Source organism: Pholis gunnellus, assembly GCF_910591455.1.
Source record: "Pholis gunnellus genome assembly, chromosome: 11".
In the NCBI taxonomy this organism is placed as follows: domain Eukaryota; kingdom Metazoa; phylum Chordata; class Actinopteri; order Perciformes; family Pholidae; genus Pholis; species Pholis gunnellus.
The window spans coordinates 19,137,364-19,161,813 of NC_136538.1; the positions used below are offsets into that span (position 1 = coordinate 19,137,364).

At 41.4% G+C, this 24,450-nt stretch overlaps 1 protein-coding gene across 1 annotated transcript in view; it reads left to right on the forward strand.

Moving 5' to 3' along the window:
• LOC306702709 (inactive phospholipase D5-like) overlaps nt 1-21,032 on the forward strand; it is a gene marked incomplete at its 5' end in the record, with an annotated part of 44,335 nt that extends 23,303 nt beyond the window's left edge. The window contains 9 exons of the mRNA XM_079168364.1: nt 8,689-8,825; nt 15,534-15,720; nt 17,205-17,313; nt 17,615-17,742; nt 18,787-18,984; nt 19,383-19,519; nt 19,634-19,799; nt 19,902-19,992; nt 20,512-21,032. Of these exons, the coding sequence (XP_079024490.1) occupies nt 8,689-8,825; nt 15,534-15,720; nt 17,205-17,313; nt 17,615-17,742; nt 18,787-18,984; nt 19,383-19,519; nt 19,634-19,799; nt 19,902-19,992; nt 20,512-21,029 (1,671 nt within the window). The 3' untranslated portion in view covers nt 21,030-21,032. The remainder of the gene's footprint in view (nt 1-8,688; nt 8,826-15,533; nt 15,721-17,204; nt 17,314-17,614; nt 17,743-18,786; nt 18,985-19,382; nt 19,520-19,633; nt 19,800-19,901; nt 19,993-20,511) is intronic.
• Nucleotides 21,033-24,450: the final 3,418 nt, after the last annotated feature.

A 24,450-nucleotide genomic window follows, 5' to 3' on the forward strand; every position in this document is an offset into this window, starting at 1 on the left:
AGAATAGCAGCTGTCACTACTCTTGAGAGAATTACACCGGGGTTATTGTAATATATACACAAGTTGGTATTTATGACTATAAATGTTCCGACCAAGAGTTTCCGTTCCACAGCTATCAACACAAAAGTGAGCAGATCCCCGAATGCACGAGACTTGACAGAGCTGTCAAACTGACTGATAGTGGAAAATCTTCAAAGACACGTCGGTCTGGGCCTCCAGCCACTACAGACCGAGCGCCAAGAATCTGGTATTTCTTTCTTTTATTTGACCAGTGGCGTCAAGCTCAGATGATCACTCCTTTTTAAAATTAACCAGAGATGGAAAAAAGGCCCTCAGCCAGCCAGCTACTGCACTCTGTAATTTAAAGTCATCCGGATTTGCTTTGTAGACTTTTCTTACTCATCAAAGAGGCCAAAACTGTTCTGAACTTTGCACAGCTCGGCCAGTTGCGTTTATCTAACTAGAAACCTCATGACCTGGGCGAGTCATTATGATATCTCTCTCTCTCTCTGTCAAGGTGAGCGCTATTATCATGAAGTCACTTCCTTATAAAGCTGCTGGGATTGTGCTTGAGTACGCGCAGATCTGTTTGACTGCTCATCCGGCTGGCAGGGCACTCGGAGCCCTGCGTTCACTCAGCAGACCCGAGCAGACCCGAGCAGACAGACAGTGAGGTGAACTAAGAGCACCCGGTCTCTCTGGAGAGGTGCACTCCATGTCGCTTTCCATCAGGCGGGGAGCAAGCAGCTGCTCAAAGGGTGGCAAGCTGTGACAGCACACTGTCATTTCTGGATGCACTTTGTTGCTCTTCTGTCTTTCTACACAATATTTATTAGGATTTAAAATTGAAAAGTACAATTAGGTTCAACCTGTAATGACACCGACTAATCTTGGTTGGCAAAGAGTTGTGATGAGGTGTGCAAAACCTGTGCAAAACATTTATGACATTAGTCACCAACACTGATCACGTTATCGTTTGCAGTTAATGACGTACATCAGCAGTGACATCGCTCTTGAATGTGAACGAGGAAAATCTATATCTTCTATACATCTGTGACCTTTTCTATATTAAAGGCTTGCTAATCAAAGTGACAGATGTAATATCTTTCAGTGTCCCTTCATTTCAACTTTGATGAATTCCCTCAGGGACAATCCTCTCCCTGCAGCCTGACATGTCAGTGTCACCTTGATCACAGACAGTAAAAAAGGACTTATGACACCTGATGAAGATGAGTCTCTTTTAACTCACCCTGGTCTACACAGCCACCTTCAAATCACCCAGCTCTGGCGTCAGGACAGCATGTATCTATGCATTGACCAAACTGTAGCACAGGAAGAAAGGAAGCTGTCGGCTCGGATCAAAACCTCTTGAAATATCTCCACAAAAACGCTGACTTGACAATACTTTAGAGATCAGATGAGCGCATTGTCTGAATGTTGGTTTGGAGCCTGCATTAGAGGATCAGCATCTAAATGCACTTCCACCAGTTCAAATAAAACAGTTTGACATTTTGGGCAAAGGAAAAACAAACCTTTAGAATCGCTGGAAGGCGGACTGAGTTCCCCATTTGGGCAGAGCTAGGCTAGTTGTTTCCAGACTTCATGCTAAGCTAAGCTAACCAGCTGCTGGCATCATTTTCACAGCAGGGGAATACAGGCAACAGGCGAATGACCCAAAGTCCAAAGGATAAGGAGGAGGATAAGGATAAGATTCTGGAATCTGAGGGCATCTGGTGGACAGGTAAAGAATAATGCTGAGGGGACCTGAGAAAGTGGAAGTGTGGCCAAAGAGAGGGACAAAGATACACAACAGAGGCAGACATTCGAAAAATAACATTTATCATACCGCTGTGTGACTGGTATCCATCCTCACAGCTGTATTTAAATGGAATGAATACCTCTATGGTGACATGCAAATGAAATGAAATACATGTTTCAGTTTACTGAGAACATTCCAAATGGCACAGATGTGACCCAAATGTTCCAGAATGACCAATTTGAAGATTCTGCCTTTAGAAAAACCTCTCCAACTTTGCTCTGCTTCTCGTAATGAGCATCAGTCTGTGCACAGGTAATGCTCAGATGTTTTGCCAGATGCTTCAAGCTGCAAATGCATCATTTCAAGTGGATATTCACTCTAAAAGTGTACAGTTTTGTCATACAATCTTTGATTTATTCTGTGTTCCATCTTCATTTATATGTATACTGATGCTCACACATCTGCAGAAATCTCACAGATGTTACATTTCTTATGATAGCCCTTGTGGTTGCAGAGACATTTTCAAGCAAGGGCCTGAGTTGTCAAGGCACCACTGATAGAGGAGTTAATAAACCAAACAGGAACACATACTCTTGTTTTATCTGTGATGCTGGGACTGATAAGGATAGAGTGAGTACATTGAAAAGAGAGAGTATGAACAGAGACAGAAGTAGACAAAAGACACAGGACACAGACACCGACTCCGGCAGTAAACACAGTATAATGCCGAGCATGTCTCTATGAAATCTGACTCAACTCATTACACAGAGCTGAAGAGAGACGGCAGGTGAGAGTGAAAGAGACCAACCAGGCAGTTTATTGAAAATGAACCGCGCTCGAAGAATTTTGCATCAAGCTTTTAGACACACACACACACACCCTTAAAGAAACTTGCCTCCTCAGCACTTACGTGGACAGCATGTCATGACGCTGTCTGATATTGCTCTCTTTCTGTCACTCATTCTGCACCGCTGGCATTCAAAAGCTATATAAATACACCACACGCAGACACTCAAACAGTCGAGCTACTGAGTGAGTTTAGATGTAAATGCAAGAAGCAGCCATAGCAGGAAAACACTGTGTCATCTAACTGGTGATTATTTTATATTTATTACACATTTAACGCTCTTTGGATGTTGTACAGTTTGCTTTGACTGGTCTGGAAGTCTGAAGATAAAGTTTAATAGGAAACTGCTGTCACTCCTTCCTCTCTTTTTAGAGTCAGTCCACCTTTACATCTTCAACATGATTCCACAGAAATAGTCTCCTATTGAGTCATGAGACTTGATTAAATAGAAGTTGCCTGGATTCATTTCCATTGGCTTCATTACAGAAAACATATCCTAACTGTTTTTCCTATTATAACTTTCCATTACAATTCCTAAACTCATGGCTGTGTCCTATCCTAGCGTAGACCTCCTATCTTATACTTACAACTGTAAAATTGATTCATCCTGTCATGCCTCTATCAATTAGGAAGTACCGGCCTGATACTCAAGATGGACAAGCTATAACAGATCAACCTTAGCAATAAAACAAAGTGCATTTATGATCTGTACGACCACTGGCAGAGCCTCACGCCTCCTTGTCTCTCCAGAGCTTTCAAACAACATTAATCAAATTTAAAATGATGATGGTCGATAAACAGTAATAAATGCTCCGGGAAAATTAAAGCATCCCCAAGTTAGTACATTTCTTTAATAGCTCAATTCCTATCTTATCATAAGATAGGATTTGTTTTCTGTTTGTTTGTTTGGAAGACTACTTTTACCTTATTTTAGCTTATATTTAATATCAACAAGTGTCTCGAGCCAGAGTCAAACCAAAGATACAGCAGCACATGGTACACAGCATATGTCCTGTCGCTTTAAAGCATTGAGTTCTGTTTCTTTTGTTCTGTTCGTAGAGATGCTTTTAAAAGATATAAATGTCCACCAGTGTGACTACTGAGCGGTGCAAAACACAGAGCCTAAGAAGAAGCTATTGTTCTCTCTGCTGATGTTCTGGACAGATGAAAGGTTTCCTCCAACAAAAGACGATTGTGTTTGTGCCAGAAATATCTCACCGTCACATCACATCATCCATGTTTGGCTCACTATCCACAGGATTAGTCTCTGAGGGTGTTTTTTCATATCCTTTATATTCACTGAAGGCTCAGGTACATATAGCTGCTGCACTCACTGAAAACACACACGCACTGAGCCATATATATTAATGAGATGCTAGTCGCCACCTCTTCAACAGTACGTTTTAGACATTAAATGTGACAGAGGGGTATCAATTAAACAGTGCACATTTGAATTGTTGTAAACAATTCAACAACATTTTCATCAGACGTAATCAGATTTTATGTGGAATAACCTTCGCCTGAGTGTCTCTGTCACAGCACGACAACAATTCTCTGTATCTGCAACACATTTATCACCTTCACACCACAAAACTCATCAACAGTTCATCAACAATTTATGAACTGTTTCCACACCTATCAACAAGGTGAGGGAAAAAAACAGGACAACGTGAGCGCTGTGCTCATCACAAATGTGATTAAACGCTGGATGGATGCAGCAAAAAGGGGGAATGGTGATGGAGCGATGAGGGAAAAGGTAGCAGCACCAAGAGGTTCCCCAATATACACTCAACACCTCAAGAGTCCAGATAGCACAGAGACAAGATACCTGCATACAGGGGTTGGTTCTGGTGTTACTACACTGTGGTAGAGTGACGTTATATCTAAAGCCTTTAGTTAACAGCAGTGAACACACTTATCAAATAAAAAAAGAGAAACATGATGAAGAGCATTAGCTTATCATGGGTTTGTAGATGTATTGGTATTTAACTGCCTGTGCACTAGTTTGGTTTTTAGCTACAATCTCCATCCAATTCAGCGGAAAACAAAAACTGTCATCCGCTTTCTCTTCTTCTTTCCCTTTCTTTTTTCTCTCTCTTCTCTTCTCTTGTGCATGGATGGAAACTGGCTGCACTAAAAGCAACTGTCTCTTCAAACGCCAGCCAAAAACTCATCCTGTCACCAGGCGATCACTTGCTCTGCCCGACCTCCTATAGCGTCCACACAACATCTGCAGCGCCCAGAGTGCTCATAAGACAAATTAGACCAGGATGTGTTGCTCATTGTTTGTTGGTGTGATGCAAACGTCTCTTTCCCTCTGAGCATGCATGGCTCCTTGTTCTCACCATGTCGTTGGCAAAGAGGAAATGCTCATAAGAGGATAATTGGGCCGCTGACACTTTTCTCAGGCTGTACTGTGAAGAAAGTAATTTTGCGTCTCTGTGCACTCAAGCTGTATGGGCACATGTTAGTTTCCTCCTCGCTGTATGGTGACATGGCAGCACAACAAACTGTCTATACTGTCTGTTCTAAAACTATGTAGCCTGCAGCAATGAGTCGAAGGTGCCAATCATGCAACAGATAGCAAAGGGCAGACTTAGAGGTTTGACAGAGAGAAGGCCTCTCTGGCCTGACTTTCACTTCTGGCTGCGTGTGAGACAGAAACAGTGACTGTGTATTGGTTTTTGTGTGTGTGTGTGGCACCGTGCCATCCACCTTGCACAGCCATTTTTAGATGGACTTTGGGGAGCTTTTTAAAGCAACCGTCTAGCAGTCTCATTAAATCATGTTATTTATGACTCTCTTTTTTTTTGTAACTCACTCGAGGCACTCACTTTGCTTTTGAAAAAGGACTGGAATTTTATACCATATGCTGCTGTAATTAACTGTCACTGAAAACAGCCAAAACGCCTCTCAAAGGCACCGGCACATGAAAATAGAGGACAAAAGTTTGTACATGTTAGCTTATAAAAAGAGAGTTATTGATGATACCAGCTGGATGCTTCCGTGCTCAGTTTAAAGTGAGTAAGCAATATGGGGAGGAGAGTGTTTGACCATCAGCTATCACAAAAAATGCCTTGTTAAAGGATCAATACACGACATTTAGAGCATTGTCATAGCAGCAGCAGTTAACACTTTTAGCACCAGTAGCCATGTTGAGAGCTTTTGACAAACAATCGAAATGCTCCGAATCTGGTATTGTGCACCTTTAAAGGGTGCGTTCACCCAAATTACAAAAAGACATCTTGCCACGCAGATAGTTTAGCCTTCATGTGCTACTGTAGTAGCTTATACTATCTTTTCCTTTCCATGAGTACTACATGTTAAACAGAGTCTTTGTATTTCCAAACAGTTGCTTTGAGGCACTACATCCTGTAACTGTAGGTGTATTGATCCCTAGCTGTGCTCCAGTGTCAGGTAACACCGTCCCTCGTGAACACTTTGAGTCTGACCTCTTTATACATACTTGCCATGATGCACACACAGATCTGATCACATGTGAATGCAGCAGCTGGTAGACAACAAACACTTAAAATATGAGAAACATGCAGTGCTTGATTCTATCCTGCAGGTAGACCTTCATCCGTTATAGCTTTTACGTCCGTCATAAGGTCCGGCAGATGAGTGACGGATTTGATTTAGCCTCCATTTAGCCTGCGAGTGTTTGCTGAGCATGCTTTTGTTAAGTGCCTGTGGCTCTTTGATGTTCAATAGAGAGGAATGTTTCCTTTTTTTCTTCCTTCACCTGCATTTTACCAATCAGGTCTGTGGAAGTGAACCAGTTGCTTTGTGGTCAGGAGGTCATGCCTTTAAACTTCATGCTGTTGTCGCCCTTTTGCAACCAGAATGAGACACAGAGGATCGAGAGAGAACGAGTTGGTTGATCAGACAGTGGCTGCCCATAGGAATCAGGTTTAATATACACCAAGAAATAGAAAACACTATGTCAGACATCAGCTGCAGGCAGATGGTTGTGAGGGTGAGAGTGTGAAGCTAAATGTTCCTGCGAGTGTCTCTTTGGTCCACTTCATTGACTGGCTGGTAGATTAATTTAATTCCCACATGGGAACCAATGGTCATGAATGTCTTTAGCTACAATAAACACAATAAAAATAGCCGGGGCTTTGCGTGTGCACGGCTCTCAGAGGTCGCTGGCGTGTGATATGAGATTTGTCTCCGAGGATAATGAGTCTGCTAATGATTTGCTGTGTTCAAGGATAATTAGTCGCGGCTCTTCTGGCAGGTTTCAAAGGGATCAGGATACGTTTGTTATTGTTTCACAGTTTCACAGTTGATCTATTGTACAAATCTATACATATTGAAAGCATGAGTGAGGCTGCAATAGATACAGCTACAGCACTGTGTTGCTTTCAATCCAGGGTTGATAAAAATGTAAATGTGATATCATGAAATAAATACTTACATAATTATACGACAGATAATGATACACATTTTACATTCTTAAAATAGGAACAAGAGTTTGTGTAGTGAAAGCTTATATCTGTACACTAGTGTAATAATGACTGTATCAGGTAGTCAATACACTGATCTCATGTCATGGAAGGACAAACACACAGGAGCATTTAATAACAAGAACAATTATTGATTTCCATTTATTTATTTCATTGACATAACTTTGTAAGTCAAGTAGCATTTCCAAGTGGTAATATTATTGACATTGTTGTAATTAAGACAACTGGATCTCCTTCCGTTTTCCTCAGAGCCAATCAACAACACAGGACACACAGCATTTTGTTTGTTCCACCATCCGCCATTTATGCTGCTGTGGATAGTAACGGTCGATACCCTCCTTCAGACACAATAACACAGTGAAAGCGAGGATTATAAGACACCAGTCCAAACACAGATCATGTCATTATCCTATCGTCTTTACATTGTGCAATCAACATTTACTTCACAATGATAACTTAATGCATAAAAACGTGTCTATTATAATCTATGAGTTGCAGCTGAATCTTTGCTGTTATGACAAGTCAAAATGTACACAAACAAACCCTGCTACACAGAAATTTATATACAACAAATGTGCAACATTAAATACATTTTTAGGACCGTGCTGTTGCCAAAAGGACGTTTATCAACATCAAGAGGGAAGGTTCATGAAATGCATCTGCAAAGCCAGAAATGATTCATACAGAACATGTGTGCAAAACGCTGTTCAACAACATATTTCATTTGTTTTCCCCTCAATCCGCTCATCGACAAGTTAGAGTATAACATTGTGGTCTTGGTAAAATAATCAAAAGGACAACACTGATTCGAAAACTTGTATACTTTATAAATATTTAAAAGCACAATCTTCCCAAAGTGTCCCACAGATTTTGTGTGGTGCAAGAATATCGTACTGACTTGATTGCCAGTGAACATATTTGCTGCCAGCCGTTACATTGCTCTCAAAATGTATTAGACAAAACAAATTAGCAGTGCTTAAACATATAATTTCCAGGACACAGAGTCTGTTCTATTCTCAGTTTGTGTAATACAGAAAATGAGATCCGGCTAACAGAGCCGTCTCATCACCACCAGAGAGAGTGGAAATGTGTCAAATTAAAAGGAAACAATGGCTTTATGTAAAATAGCCATAACATAGTTTACCAGTTTCATTTATCTTCACATCCTCATTCCCCTTATAAAACATGCTGACCCTTACTTCACCCTCACCCACATGGGAGCATTTGGTCTCCAAATATCTCATGTTAATGTTTGTTTCTGTATCGATCGCTTTGTTTTATTTGCTGTCTCTGTCTCCCTCCTTGCTCTCTACCCTCTTCCTTCCCTCTTTACTTTATTCTCCTCATCTCTGCCTCATTTTTCTTTAAATGAAAGCCCGAACTTGCAAGGTCATACGTAGCCCTACATCTTTGTGTTGAATTCCCCTCTATATCATGTTATGACCTGCTGAGCTGTGCATTAAATCAGGGGTTGTGTCAGCCAGAGCCGCCAGCTAATGGGAGCCAAGGTCTGGGCACTTTGGCCTTGTTTTTACAGTAGTGATGAAGAGAAGAAAATACACCTTGCAAATCAATGTTGTTCTCCCTCTCTCTCTCTCTCTCTCTTGCAGTCTCAGCAGAAGTGTGTTGTGATCTTTGCCTTGGTGTGCTGCTTCGCCGTACTGGTGGTGCTGATTTTCTCTGCAGTGGACATTTGGGGCGAAGATGAAGACGGGATCACAGAAGAGAACTGTAGCAGGAACTGCAGGTGAGAACTGCAGAACCACAAACACACGATTCATTTTCAGGGGTTCCTAACGCTTGCCTTTTCAACACCTCGTCGCAATTAACTTGTGGCCTTCATGGGGGATGTCAGCCCCGTGTTAAAGCACTGCAGGGCGGCTGCACTGGTGAGATTTTTCATGACACAACTGTCATTGCATCCCAAAATACAAGCGTTTAAGCGGAGCATGACGAGGCCTCCGCCTGGCTACAACTGCTGCTACGATCAATGCAAGTCTGGAGTGACACCTCATATGAATGCGCGTCAGTTACCATCGACTTGCTGAAGACGCTAATTATGTCACTGACACTGCGTGTGGCTATTAGCGCTGATATTTGTGAATTGGACTGTTTTTGCGATGAGGCTCATTGGCAGTGCATTTCGGCCTTTTGTTGGAGCTTTGAGATTGGCCAATTTATTTTTTTGTCTTATTTGTGCAGGTTTAGTAGCCACAAAAGCTGTACAGTCCTTAAATGTGCCCCTCAGAGTTTATTTAAAGCAGCTACAATGTGTAGAGCAAAGCAGTAGAGCAAATATATTGTAATATATAAACCTTTTGAAACCGTGGTTGACGTGACTTGGGACCATCTGTGCCAGTTGCTTCTATTAATTAAACCCACATTTCCTTTAAATCCTTTGGCTTGCCTTGACCTTGAACTTCAAGCTGTTAACTCATTTCAACAGCTTCCAATGCTATATAATCTGATTGTTTTTTAGCTCCAGTTTCGAACCATAAATCAATCTCAGTCGGTGCCCTGTTGCAATCCGGCAGGTCTAACCCACTGTAACAAGATATTAACTGCAGCGTAGCGGCTGCAAACCCAACAGAAATTGCTTGCAATCATTTAGAGAGAGTAGTCTGTTGTCTCAAAGTAAAATATAATACATGCCAAGTAGCACCAATACAAAACAAATCTGTGCTGCCTCAACCTGACGTTACTGTAGCCTCCCTCGCTGTGCTGAAATGATTACCAGGCTCTTCTGAAAGTTACTTTATACCAGACTTTAGGCAATTTTCCTCCTATTTAAGTTTTATGAATATGGATCCCAAGGAAAAAAAGCCTGAAAACCACTGCAGTATGTCTTGGTGGTCCAGAGTGAAACTGGCTGATCAGCAGTCATTTTCTCTGATACAGCATTCCTTGCTCTCTACTTCCTTCACTGGTTTCCCCTCCATTGGACTCCCAATTTACCATTCAACCTTCAATTACTTCCCCCTCTCTCTGCCTCTTTTGTTTTGTCCGTGTCCATCTAGTCTCTCCCTCCTCTTCCCCAAATCAGCCATTTAAAAACCTTTCAGAGAACTCTATCAGGCTCTCTTCCACTTAAGGCTGAAAGTGTAATCCAAACTTGTAAAGCTGAATTGGACTCCTCTCCTGCTGTGAAGGACCCCTAAAGCCTGAGGGGGAAGAAATGAGAGATAAATTCGAGGCTCAGGGAGGGCTGATGGGTGAAGGAAGAAGAAGAAGAAGAAGAAGAAGAAGAAGATGATGATATCAGGGTATTTGCGGTTGGAATGAGTGAAAGATGAGCAGATTCATCAGCTGCTGTTTGCACCTCAAGACACAAACACATTTTAGAAATGTGCGCTGTCATTTTTCCAATGGTGCACTCTTACTTATATCCCATAAGCTGCATAATGAACTTTCACTGCGACATTCATCATTGGAAAGACCGATAACGTGCGTGCAAGTGAGACATAATTGATGATTTCGTAAAGTATTTTCCTCAAACCGAGTTCCTGTACATAATAGGGAAAGTGATAGATTCCTGAGACTGACACATAATGGGGCGCACGGAAGCTTGCTCATGCTCACTTCAGTTCCTAAAGGTGCTTGTAATTTATCAAAGTAATGCTTGTAAAGCCCCTTTCATGAAAATGATTCAGCGATTAACTTAAAAATCATCCCTCTTTATTCTTAACAATCTAAATACAGCAGACTGATCCTCTATGTTGCCTTTGCATCTATTAAAAAAATATATATTTTGAGCCTTTTAGCAGCCCAAATAATGACTCAGCAGATTTTCTTGTTTGTGATTTTGTATGTCACACAGAGCTGTTTTGTTACGTAAATGTCCCTTTAATCTGTTTTTCCTGCATAGTGAACAATGCTAATGCTTGCATCTCAGGGACAGGAGACGTGGGATGAGTTGCTGCTCTGTAGAAAATGTCTTACTGATGCAGATAGATGATGAAGATCCCTTCATGTCTTTGTCTAGCAGTACAATCAAACACATTATTTATTTGATTTATATTATTCCCTCTGAGGAGGACCAATTTCAGCTGTGATTGCAGTAAAACATTATTCCTCTTAACATTAATGTGTGTTGCTTGGTTGTTGGAGCAAAGTGGTAGCAGTTTAAAGCCTCTGCCATCTGACGCATCCCTGAGGTACATGAGTAATTGCCTGGCGTCAGACGGCTGATAAGCAGGTTAGTATTGATTTACAGTTGCCTTGTGGAAGGGCAGAAACAACGCAGAGCCAGACTTACTGCGTCCCAGAATTTTGTTCAACTTTTAGCACCCTCCGGACAGTCGGCTGCTTCAGGATACAACATCGACAGTAGATTTAGAATTTGAGTGTTATGCAATCACAGAAAATGTTTCTGTTAGAATAGGTTTCTTAACAGAATGGGCACCACCTTTTCAAATTAGTTAATTGGGATAACCCGTTAGAAAAAAACCTTTAACACTAACAAATGTCTTTGGTAGTGGAGTAGCAGTTAATAATATTAGTAGGAAATATCAACTGCCAGTGTTTGGTTTGTCCTTTCTGGACTACTGTAGAAACATGGCGGCCTGCTCCGTGAAGAGGACCCGCTCTGTATGTAGATATAAATTGCTCATTCAAAGGTAACAAAAACTCAAGGATTGTTATTTTTAGCTGATTATACACTCAAGAAAACATACTTATTAATAATATATTCCTTTCTGCCAATAGATCGAGACACAACTGGGGTGAAGGTAGCTTAGCGCTGGCGTCTCTGAGACTCAGCGACCAGTATCTGGAACAGCAACGCACACAGGATGGTCTATAGTGAGCTCTGATTAGTGGGTGCAAAGTATTGGCCATTTGTCAAAATGTCAGGCAGCACCCAAGAACAGCAGTCGTGACAGACAATGTAATAAATAAAGCACTTGCAGTCTAAATTCATTTCCATAAAACACATTTATTAAGTGGCTCATGTTTCAAGTAATGGTTAAAATTTACATATAAAGTGTGCATACTATGGCAGTGTTGTCGATGAAACATTGGATGTGACATTTAGCCACCTTTTAAAATGAACAGCATGCAGGGAGCAGAGCAGCAGCAGCGCCTGTGATACCCATATTAATGTCCTGGCTGCAGTATACACCCAGAGCTCAGGGCAGCTCATGAGACGGTGGATGATATATATCAGATGTCAGGGCTCACGCTGTCACTCGGTACAGCAGGAACACAGCATCACAAGCACTTAAATGTGTAATTGGCATTTTTACATATACAGTTTCCTAACAGTGAATTGTATATGATGAGTTTGTTTAACATTTAATCTGACTCTGTAATAGTGTAAAAATGTTTTATTATGTTCTGCTTTTTTGGAATAAAACATCAGGACGGAGAGTTTATTTTTGCACTGCGTTAACCTACCACACTGTGAAGATGTGAATTCTTTATCAGTCAGAGAGTGAGGGATTTTACATTCAGACCGTCTCATGTACGCACACACACACACACACACCGCGAAGTTTACACCACTTAGGTATCGGCTTGCTGTGGATTAATCACACCCTTGATGGGTTTTAAAGGAGGGGGGACCGGCAGTGGGCATCACAGACCGCATAAATCGATGAAGCCCTTGCAAGCAGAGACGACTCTTGCTTTCTCCACTTTTAATACCAAAGCCTGTCTGCCTGTTTAAACGACTCAGAAGCACCATTCCTCAAACCTCCAGGTCATTACAGTGGACTGAGAGGATTTCTTTCAAGATAAGATTTCCTCTCCATCTCTTCCATCTGTTTTACATCCACCCTTGTTTTTCCTCATTGTTAGGTGTTTACTGTAGCTGCCCTAGTTTCTGCTGTCTTCAGAACAAAGCGGACTCTCCGCTGTGTGACGAGAATGTTAATCTTCTCTATAATTTCATCACATCCCGCTGCGTTGGTTTGTTTGTGCCTTGTTACACTCCTCTTTTCATTTTACTCACTCTTCAGTCCGCAAGCTCTGTGGCTGACAAGCGGAAGAATATCCGACCTCAGCAACACATGAGCCAACTTTACTCGAGATTCTCCAAAACTCTGCTGCACATAACATGTTGACTGTCATTTCAATGAGGAGAGATCAGCATGTTATGAGCACAGAGGGTATGACTCCTGCAGTTTGACCTTTGGCCACTTTCCAAAACCTGACTTAGCTTTGCTTTGGCCAGGAATATATTTTCAAGCTGGGAGCTGGCAACTGGCCCCTCAATGGGACGCAAGTACATTATCACCTGCAGCAAATGCTCTCACCGGTGTGCCCTTGAGCGAAGCATTCGTTAGACACTGAGCAGTCACAGTTCAGCTGACCCTGTGCGCTGACTGGTCCGAGAGCTAAGATCCGTTTGGTATTATAGAGCCCTCGCCAGGGAGTCCGCCGGCACAGACTCCACTTTGTTCTACTGTCAGAAATATGACAAAAAAACATGACAACTATCGTTTGTGGACTGCCGGTTTGAAGCCTTGAGTTTGTCATTTTTGGCCATTGCCATCTTGGACTTTGGCCGTCACCATCTTGTTTTTTTGCAACCAGAAGTGGCACAAGAGGATGGAGATAAATAAATACAACCCAAAAGCTGAATAAGATTTGTTTAAGGGATAAATAACTTCCATGACCTGAAAACAATTGAAGAAGGTGTTTGAGACCATAAACTCATGTTTACAATGTTTCCTGAGATAATAAATAAAGTGAGAACTAGGTTCATTTTCTCATAAACTTCTATACAATCAGACTTTTTTTGAATCATAAATGTTGCAGTGTATTCTGGTGAAGGCAACTGTTATAATATGTTCAGTGTATAACTTTGTAAGGTGATTATACGTTAATGTTGTGTTTAACGCTTGTTCTGCTGCTCCAAGTGGACAAAAAAAAAAAATTACCGCTTGAAGAGTATTAGTTGGATTTTTAACCAGATTACAGCTCACAACAAAATAACAGGAACATTATTTTGGTGCATCATGTGAAGAGACATAATAAATCAGTTATTTCTTTTACCACTTCTTAGTGGTTATATTAGGTGTGCAGCACATGACTTATTCATGGGACCAACCAGCAAAATGAATAACACATTCAGTCACAATGGCATCCGGTCTATGTCTGCACTGATAACATTAATGGTTGTGAATGATGTCGGTCGATTAAAATAATAAAGTCATGTTTATTAAGACAGATTTATCACTATAGACACCCTCTGACTCCATGCTCTAAGGAGCCAACAAACTAAATGTCTTCTAAAATGCATCACCTCACGAGGAATTGAGTTAAGTCTTTTGCAGAAGTAGTTCTGAGTTTCTTGGAAAGCATTTTATCCAGAAACTTAATCAACCATTGAGGTGCAGAATTTATGTCAGAGTTTGCCCTCAGTGAACACCCTCTCCACATTTTTATTTCTCTTATAAAATCTAGCAGACAGAAATCGATGTCTAAGCCAGATACAGAGAGCATGTGGGGAGCATTGGAGCTTGATAATAGGCTGGTTCTGTGTGGCTGCAGATCTAGGGCTGCCACGGCTAATTCAGTCTGTTGACTCCAGCGTAATGCCTCTGTCGCTTTCAGGCATTCTGGAGGAGCAAAAATGGGAACTGGAGATACATTGGTTGAGCTCAGAGTCATGGTTGGCCAAATAAATTGACTTTACACCTTGGCAGAAAGTGCAGGGATATTCACAGGGATCTATACAAAACGTTATACTGCAAAACAACTGTTTCACATCAATACACTTTTCAATTTGGTGGGACAGTTTTATGATAAAGAGAAATACCTGACTGAACTGAAGCTTAAGGAGACAATCTCAAGGATGTATGTTTATTCTGTACACCATGCAGTCCACTGATTCCTTCATACAGATTGATTTAGCCTCTGTATATGAATTAATTATGCCTGCTGTAGTATATAATTCTGCACCAGAGTGCTGATGAATACAGTAATGCACTGTGCGATAGCTTAGGGAGTAGTGTGTACGAGAAACCAACAAGAATACGGCAAAAATATGTCACTTCTCCCTGACTAGGTGAAATTGAATCTGCATCGCTGACAACTCTGCCCATCAACCTTACATCATGCTCAGCCCCTGCCAGAGGCAATCTGTACAATATTTAATGATGCTTGGTGGAATCAAAGGGCATGTGTGGTCAAGGAATCGTAATAACTCTCATTATGCTAACGATCCAGAGGAAGGGTCCTGTTGGCTAATTTGTCAGTAGTATGACAGAAGGAAAATAACCTCATATTAGTGGCACCCAAGCTCATAATAATTCTGCTGCAAATGCAAACAGATAATTGCTTTGTGAAAGAACACAAACCTCACATTCATTTCCTCAGCATTTTTTCCATTAACAAGTCTCTAATGCTCAGCCTAATGATGCACTTTTGCAATTTTCTTATTTGATGCAGGTCCTTTTTTTTAAAAACTAATTTTCTAATTTACTCGTTATTTCTTTGTTATTTTCCTCAGAGTGGTGCTTGTGGAGAACATCCCAGAAGACATCTCCTTCTTAGACAATGATACATCTAATCTCCCGCTCTTAGTGGGGTTGTACAACTTACTGGACCGAGCTATCCGGGTCGTGGAGATAGTTTCCCCGCTGTGGCTCCTCAACTCCTCCGATTATGAATCCAGCTTCCAGCCTGCTGCCAGACAGGTAATACCAGAGCAAGCCAGACTTGACTCTGCAGAAGAAGTGGCATTTATTTAGATTTTGTGTCTGTTTTACTTTATCTCTATCTCTTCTTCATGTCTTTGCCTCCTTTACATAATAATCAGTGGTATAAGAAGTACTACGATCCTTACCCTTAAGGGGATGTATCACACAAAACTCACTTTTTCAGTGCTTGTGGACATCTGGAGTGCCTACCAAAAATGTATGAAATATTACAACCCAGTGAGTATTCTTTGTGGGCTGCCTAGATCAGAAAATATATCATTCAACAAGGAATTCAGATTTAGCTGCCCTTACCGTGTGACATGCAGGTTCATTTGATTATACTGCTCCCCATCTGAGTATCTCCACCCATGGCTTGACAACTGCAGCCACATTACAAGGCACACAATAGTTTAATCTTAAAATCAGATTTGTAGATTTGTAAATTATGGAAATATGCAAGTGAAGTGCAGGTAATTGTAGTTGAGTGAATGCATTGAGTTACTTTCCACCACTGATGATAATACATGCAAGAAGAGTTGATGTGACTTGCATTATTTGCATTAGCTGTCCAACATGGTGGCTATTTGTTTTGATCCACACCCCCAGGTCATTAAGCAGATGATATATATTTCCTGCCTTAGCCAAATTAGACAATAAAGTAGACCAAATGGCAGCATATACTGTAAGTAAACACGAATCATCAGAGCAGAAAATCAATAACGGTCCCTGTAAAATTATTTACTGGTAAAATACCAGTCTGGGGTTTTCAGGCTGCTCAAAATGAGATGTTCGTTTTTGGGGTTTGAACTGGATGTGTGTTATTGACAATTACCTGGAAGGTTGGCAAGGCTGTGCACACACACAAACCACACACACACACTCTCGCACACACACACACACACACACACACACACACACACACACACACACATCTGTTTAGATAATGTCAGGACTAATGAAAGCCTGGGGCTGTTGATTGGAAAGTAATAGCTCCTTTCCAAGGCCTCGGGGCGGAGGGGAGCTAATGGCTCTTCAGCCTCCAGCTCTCTGCAAAATAGCTGCCAAAAAAGACAACTCATCTGAAAGGGAGACTGGACCATAAAATTGAATATACTGTAACGGTGAAGTCACAAGACGTGGAGGTGGAGATATCAGCAGCAGGCATGTGCACTGCATTTCTCTTTCTATCTGTTTGTGTCCAGTTATTGTGAACATCAGTTGAGTGAATTGACATAAAGATTATAATAATCACACCACATTGAGAAGAATCGCTGTCGACTATGCAGACTTATTTATTTTACAAAAAAGAAACTAGACATCACAGTTGCTGGGAAATGTAGCACAGAAATAGCACATAAATGACTGCTGATGGAGCCGCGATATCAAAGAAAATCTACTGTAAACAATACAAAAGAATCTTGTTTGAACACACAGCATGACATTCATGTGACGGCAGATGTTCTGTGATGTGTTTCCCTCAGGGCAGGGCTCTGCTGTCCAGGCTGCAAGGGCTGAAAGCTAAAGGAATCCAGCTGAAGATCTCCAGCGGGATGATCGACTCGACTGAGCTCGGGATGCTCGCCAAACACAGTCAGCTCCCCCTCTCACTGTATTATACATTCTGTGTGTCTGTGTTCAAACATGACTGTTTCCTCTCGCTATTCGTCCTCCTAAGCTCTGTAAATATCTCAGCCTCTTTCCATCGTTCCCTTCATCTGCCTTTGTCTGTCATTTTCTTATTGAACATTGTTTGTCTGTGGCCAGATGCGCCTTTATCCCTGTCCTTGTCTCACACTTCCTTTGTTTTAGTGTCTTTGTCTTTAACTTCCTACTTCCTAACTTCCTAACTTCCTACCTCTGTTTCTGTTTCTCTCTCGCTCTCTAATTCTAGATGCTGAAGTCCACTATGTGAACACGACAGCGCTGATCAACGGCCACCTCCAATCCTCCTTCTGGGTGGTTGACAGGAGACATTTCTACATCGGCAGCGCCAGCATGGACTGGAGATCCCTTGCCACAGTAGCCAAGACCCACCAGCACACACATGCTCATACATAAACATATGCATACTCAGAGACATTTGACAAAATGCTACATCGCAGTCTCAGTCCTGTGAATTCTGAAGCTGCATTGTAACACGCACTTACACCCTTTGTTGCAATTTTGTATCTAATAGATTTACATGAGATTTAATTACATAACAAGTTCTGCATCCCCTGATGTAAAGTGCTTTGATGATGTCCTACTGGCTCAGACTCAAAAGTACAGCGTTTTATTTGAAGTTCCCAGCCCTCTCGTGCATATGGGTGTCCCTCTTGAAAACGGCATCATCTGAAATAATTTACAATAAGGTCATGATTGCCTATTAATTGATCAGATTGTATTAACACGTGTAATACATAAGTCCTTTACTTTGAATAATCATTTAAAATAGATGTTTACAGGTTCCTAAATGTTGCATTTTTTAGATTGTGTATTTAGCTTTTTTGTCAGTATATTTACAGGACTGAATCCTTTAATATATCAACAAACACATTTTAATATATGATTTATTTACTGACACATACTACATGAGCAAACTTGAATTTGTACACGTTACGAAAGATTATATTTGTGCATAATTCAGTGTCTTCTTCTCAAAAGCTCCTAGAGATGGGGGAGTGAATGGGTGTGGGAGTTTAGTGGGGGCATGCAAGGTGGGGCAGCATGCAAAAATAGAAAGTGGCCATTCTTTCATCTTCTTCTTCAAAGCTGAGATTCTTGCACAGTTCATTAAAGTGTGGACCCAATTGTTAGGCAGCGTTATCTATCTTTAGACACCTGCAGATACAAAGGACATCCGTGTGTTTTGAGGCAGATAGACTAGCTTGTGCCAAGTAAGACCTTAGTATGTGGGATCCAAGCTTTATTTACCTCCTGTGAACTCTGCAGGGAGAGAAAGAAGGAGGAAAAGGAGGAAATCTAATGACTGTAATGTTCAGGATTATTACAAAGGTGCTGACGTAAACGCGGGCTGTCTGTGTGCTCATGGGGCTCTAACAGAGGTTGTGTTTGTTTCTCCAGAGGAAGGAGCTGGGTGTGTTGGTGTACGACTGCAGCTGTCTGGCTCTGGACCTCCACAAAGTGTTCAGCCTCTACTGGGGGCTCCAGTACAGAGACTTCATCCCCTCCTTCTGGTCCAAGCGCGTCTTTGCCCTCTTCAACAGGGACGTGCCACTGGAGCTCACTCTCAACAGCACAAAGGCTCAGGCCTACGTGTCTGTAAGTGACAGCTATAGCATTAGTTTGTTTTGTTGATTGGCTCAGGAAAAACCTGTGTTTTTACCTGATTGATACGTCAAGGATAAGGTTGATATGCCAACCCACAACGAGGCTTACTTCTTTGCAACCTTCGTCCTCACATGTGACTGTCAAGCACACAGATACACACATAAAACAAAGGCATCGAATCTTAATGGTCATTTTGGTGAACAATTAAGATGACGAGTTGGTTGTTGTGGTGATAACAGTGCGGAAAATGTGGTACCCACTGTGGTAATAAACATCTGGTTACGCAATACTCTGACTATCTTGTGCTCGAGTTTCTTCAGAGAGGAGAACACAGTCAGCGGCTGTTGCATCCTCTCAACACCAGCGCTTACTGTCTTTTCCTCTGACAGACCTCCCCGGATGATTTCATCCCCAAACATCGTACTAATGATCTTGAAGCCATTTCCAGGGTCATCCAGGAGGCCCGCCATTTCATATATATCTCCATCATCGATTACCTGCCCCTCTTCAGCCGCAGCGCTCACAGGTTAGAGCCGCTTTTGGAGTTTACTTTCAAATTTATTTGGATCGGCTTATTTCAATCAAAAGCTTGAATGCTTTGGTTCAAGTGATTAAACTCTGTGTTTGTATCCGTGCCAAGGTACTGGTCCCGTATCGACGGTCTTATCCGGGAGGCTCTGATCCTGAGGAGGGTCCGGGTCCGTCTGCTGATAAGTTGCTGGGAAAAGACTCATCCACTTACTTTCAACTTCCTCTGGTCCCTGAGGAGTCTGTGCATGGAGCAGGCCAACTGCTCACTGGAAGCTGTAAGTACAAAGCCAACGGGTACTATTTTTAAATCTACAGACACGCTTTATCGATGCTCGATGCACCACTGTCTGTGATTGTGTCTGTGTGTGTGTGTGTAGAAGTTCTTCAACCCCAGAGTGCAGAGGGACGGCAGTCTCCAGGGAATAAACCACAACAGGTTCATGGTGACGGATCGAGCCATTTATTTAGGTGAGCTCATCGACTAGACTTCATGACTGTGTCCTACATGTCTCTGCTCACCTCATGCAGAACTACAAATTGTTGCTTTTACATTAGTGTACGTGTAGATTTACACTGTCGTTAATTATAGTGAGCTTTACTGTTACTGATATCCTTGTTTTTTTAAGTTTGGAAAGACCCAGGCTAGCTGTTCCCCCTTGCTTCCAGTCCTTATGCTAAGCTAAGCTAATCACCTTCTGGCTCCACCTCTTTGCTTTAACACACAGACGTGAAAGTGGTATCGATTTTCTCATCATCTTCTCAATAACTCTCAGAAATAAAGCAAAGTATTTCTCAAAATTGTCAGAGATTTCTATAAAAATTTATATTTTCTAGAAGTTGAAAACCCGGCGCTTTACAAAAGAGAATAGTCTTTGATTTAGTATATTTATCCACTGATATCCAAAAATATTGTTCGCTCATGTTGGCACAGCTTGGTTTCTTAAGTGGTGTGGTCACTTCTTTGTCTCTTTCTCTGTGACCTGACAGGTAACCTGGACTGGGTGGGGAATGAGTTTACCTTTAATGCAGGAGCAGGGCTGGTGATCAGTCAGCCAGAGGGCTTCGAGGAGAGGAACTCTACGGTGGTGGAGCAGCTAAAAGCTACATTCGAGAGGGACTGGTTTTCACGTTACACCCAATTACTGCAGGCCAATAACATCCCCGTCTGCAACAAGCACCAGATCAACAGTGGACCAGCGCCTATCAGAGCGGGCCAGCACGATAACGGACCAGCACCAATGAGACACAACCACAAAGATGATGGAGAGACGCCAGTTAAAACTAAGCACCATGACGACAGACCAAGCAAAATTGGTCGCCAAGGAAAGGCCAGTGGACTGGGGCCAAGTATAGACAGTTACCAAGAGAGGGGACAAGTCACAATGAGTCACCCTGACAGCAGACAGGTACAAGTCAAAGGTAATTACCGTGACAATCCGATGGATCCACCCAGTCAGCCGGCTGAAAGCAGCGGCAGCAGAGAGATCTTCAACGGGTCCCTGTGACCACGAAGCATGATGATGATGAGAACCTCCAGTAACAATGGACTTAACACACTGGGTCTTTGTAGCATTCTATTGTTGCCATTTTGAAGAAAACAAAAACTTTGAAGAGTTAAGTAATATGTGGTTTGAAGGACTTGATCGTGTTCATGGAGGAACTCAGGAAGGAAAGTAAACTCGCCTGCAGTCTCGCACTTTTGATGGATTTCTTTTAAAGAATGATTAATACACTTTAATAATAACTTAGAACCATTCTACTTATTTAATAACTTTTTGCTCATTGTTGAGATCTCTTAAGAAAAGGATTGATTGCCTAATTATGATATGTCACTTTAGCTGCTGTGTGGCAGTCATCTTTTATCACCCTTTAAAAGGGGGAAAGATGCCTGGATGTCTATGCAGAGATGGAAAAGCAGTGAGGATGTGTAGCTACACTAGCTACATTTAGCATTAAAGATGCACTCCAAAGTATTGGAAGAATTACTACACTTACTGTACTCCGATTGGCTGTGGATACTTTGGCCTCATGTAGAACAAATCAACCTAAAAGTTATATAAACTGTTAATTTATTCCAATGTCAAATGGCAATGGCATTAATGAACAAGACAACCTTATGTGTATAGTGTTGTCACACTAAAAACTGACAAGCATTACCATTGGTCCTGTAATGGAAACAACCCCATAACTCATTTTGAGTGGTGACCCACAGTTGAGGAGCTGGGGCTCTAAAAGGATTGATTAAATCATGTCTACCACGTCTGAATCTCAATAACAGAAGCACTGAAGACGACACAGACAGCGGTTACATAATCCAGGACACGATGCGTCATTTATCTCCCCACAGCGCCATGTGTATATCAAGATGTTCTGTTTTATGGAGGTCATAATTGAATTAGATGACGCACCTATTCTGTGTCATCTGTTATGTTTATTACAACAGATGACGTTTTTATTTTGTGTTCATTACATGACACCAAATGTACCATGGCGTGGAGTTTTTCAATCAGTAGCCGCCATTGAAAAACTACAAGTATGTTTCCCTGGAGGAAGAGGGGCTATTGATCTGGTACGGCCCTTATAGATAATCAATCCAGTTCTAATATACAAACCCGAGGAAAATGAGACGAATTAAATAGATATCTACTGTATTCTTTCAACAATTATTGAACAAATAGGGACCAGAGGGTCTCTGCTGTCAGCCAAATCAATACAATGCATTCTGAACAGAGCTTGACAGTTTCAGTTGCTGCAGTTTAACCTCAAGGACGTTGTTGCCTGTAATGTCTTGCCTGTTACTGAACATATATTACCTTTACCGCGTGGAGGTGGAGATACAAATACACGATTGTTTGAATAGAACAACTCATTTACTTTTGACTGAAAGCTTGTAGCGACTTTCATTTGCATTTCTGAATGATTGCATGTCAGTTTAAGACCTTTACACACTCTTTTCTGTGAGCGCAACGTTTTTGCAACAATGCTTGTGTGTTTGTTTTTTAACTTCCAAAGCCATGTCTCCATGGACAATATGCAGGGTGTTATGGTCAGTGCTATAATAGGAGGAGCACAGGTGTAATGAGGGTTTCGTCTGAATTCACTTAGCAGGAAGAGCAATTGCATGTTTTAATTCTGCAGGGAAACTGAAGTCCGAATGCATAGAACGTTTAGCTGTAACCAGAAATAATCGTTTATTTCGCATCATTTTTGGTGGATATCGCCAGTATTCTGCATACAGTATTTGTGCCTGCTCTTTCATTGCTACAGGTTAAAGCCACCACACAGGCCCAGTTTCGGTCACACACGTGCATCATAACATGTTCCCTATATGCACGGACAGGACGCATGTAGCTGACCCACTGATGCCCGTAAAAAATGAAACAAAACACACCACTTGACAATTGTAATCTGGTCATGAAGGATAAATGCTGCCATCTAGAGGATGTCTTTAGAGAGGACATGTCTTCTCAATTATACAAAGGCATTTTTAAAATACATTGGTCGGGAACTGCTGTTTGTATGCCAATTCTTATAAAATGTATAAAAGGCAGGGACATGGGAATGCAAGTGATTTTCCCGCTTATGTGTGAACTGAAATTATGTGTGATAGCTAATATTTCTTGGTATGAGGTGATCAGAAGATCGTTCTTTCTAGGATAACACATATTGTACTCAGAATAGCTAATATATAAATCAATAATTATGTAATAAACTTAACAGCTCCGTGATTAATTTTAATATGCATAAAACAAAAAAACAAGTTTCCCATGCTGCTTTCTCTCCAAAACTCTCATGACACTTACATATGCAGCAAACACAATAATCTGTCTCATTTCTGTAACAGCTTCTCCATTTAGAGTGAGATGAACTCTCAATATTGACGTCCACATATTTTCTCGCGTAGCACTACGTCGACACACTGTATTGCTTGTAATGTGAGCTGTACTGGAGTCAGACTCAGTTCTTTACGCTGCTGCTATTGTCTATGATTGTACCCAAGTCTTTGTGTGTATTACTTGTTTATTGTTTTCCAGGGACCAGGACTACACTTTTAATCAGCAACGGTTTACAATCTGCTACATGCAAATTATTAAATCCAAGCAAAAACAAAAGGAATGTTTCTGAATTACCGTCTGCCCGTCCATCCAGTGAGATTTAAGAGAGTTGAACAATTGTCACAGTGAAAGATTCTGTGTTTGCTTGAAGTCAGAAGGGTCGACAGGTTTGATGTAGCTCAAAGTTTAACAGACTGAAGCACTATTCAACGTCAATGCTCACTGTACAACTTTTCAATGTCGCCTACCTTTATTCTATTGAATTGTTTCGGCATGACTGCTGCTTGCATGCCCTGCCTTTATGAAGTGTGCACAGCTATGAGCCTTTCTAGAGATATAAATGAAAGCGTATATACCTTTAAAAAATACAGAAGGAATGTATATTTATTGAATACCCTTGTTAATGCACACTACTGAATTATATGAGCGCTATGTTTTTACTCTTAATAAAAAAATAAGTACTCTTTGCTGTTTAGTGTCTGTGTCTGTGTGTGTGTGTGTGTGTGTGTGTGTGTTTGTGTTTAAGTATAAGTGACTTGTGTATCCTTAACACAAAGGCTGTTAATTAAAGCAGCGTGGCTTACCTCAGAAGTAAATCCTTAATACATCACTGCACTGTGGCTGTTTGTCAGGCCTCACGTAGCCTGAATGGACAGGCGTCTGGCTCAGCACAGGAGTACTCAGGCTGCTACAGGAACATACTGATTTTAGATGGAAAAATTACCAATAATATTCACCAGATTCACCGCACGAGAGAACCCAAAACACTATCAGGTTGAAGTGTAGTACAGACATTTTCAACATGATTCAAACATACACAGAGAGGCAACATTTTACAGCTGAGACGTATTGCACTTTTAATATTTTATTT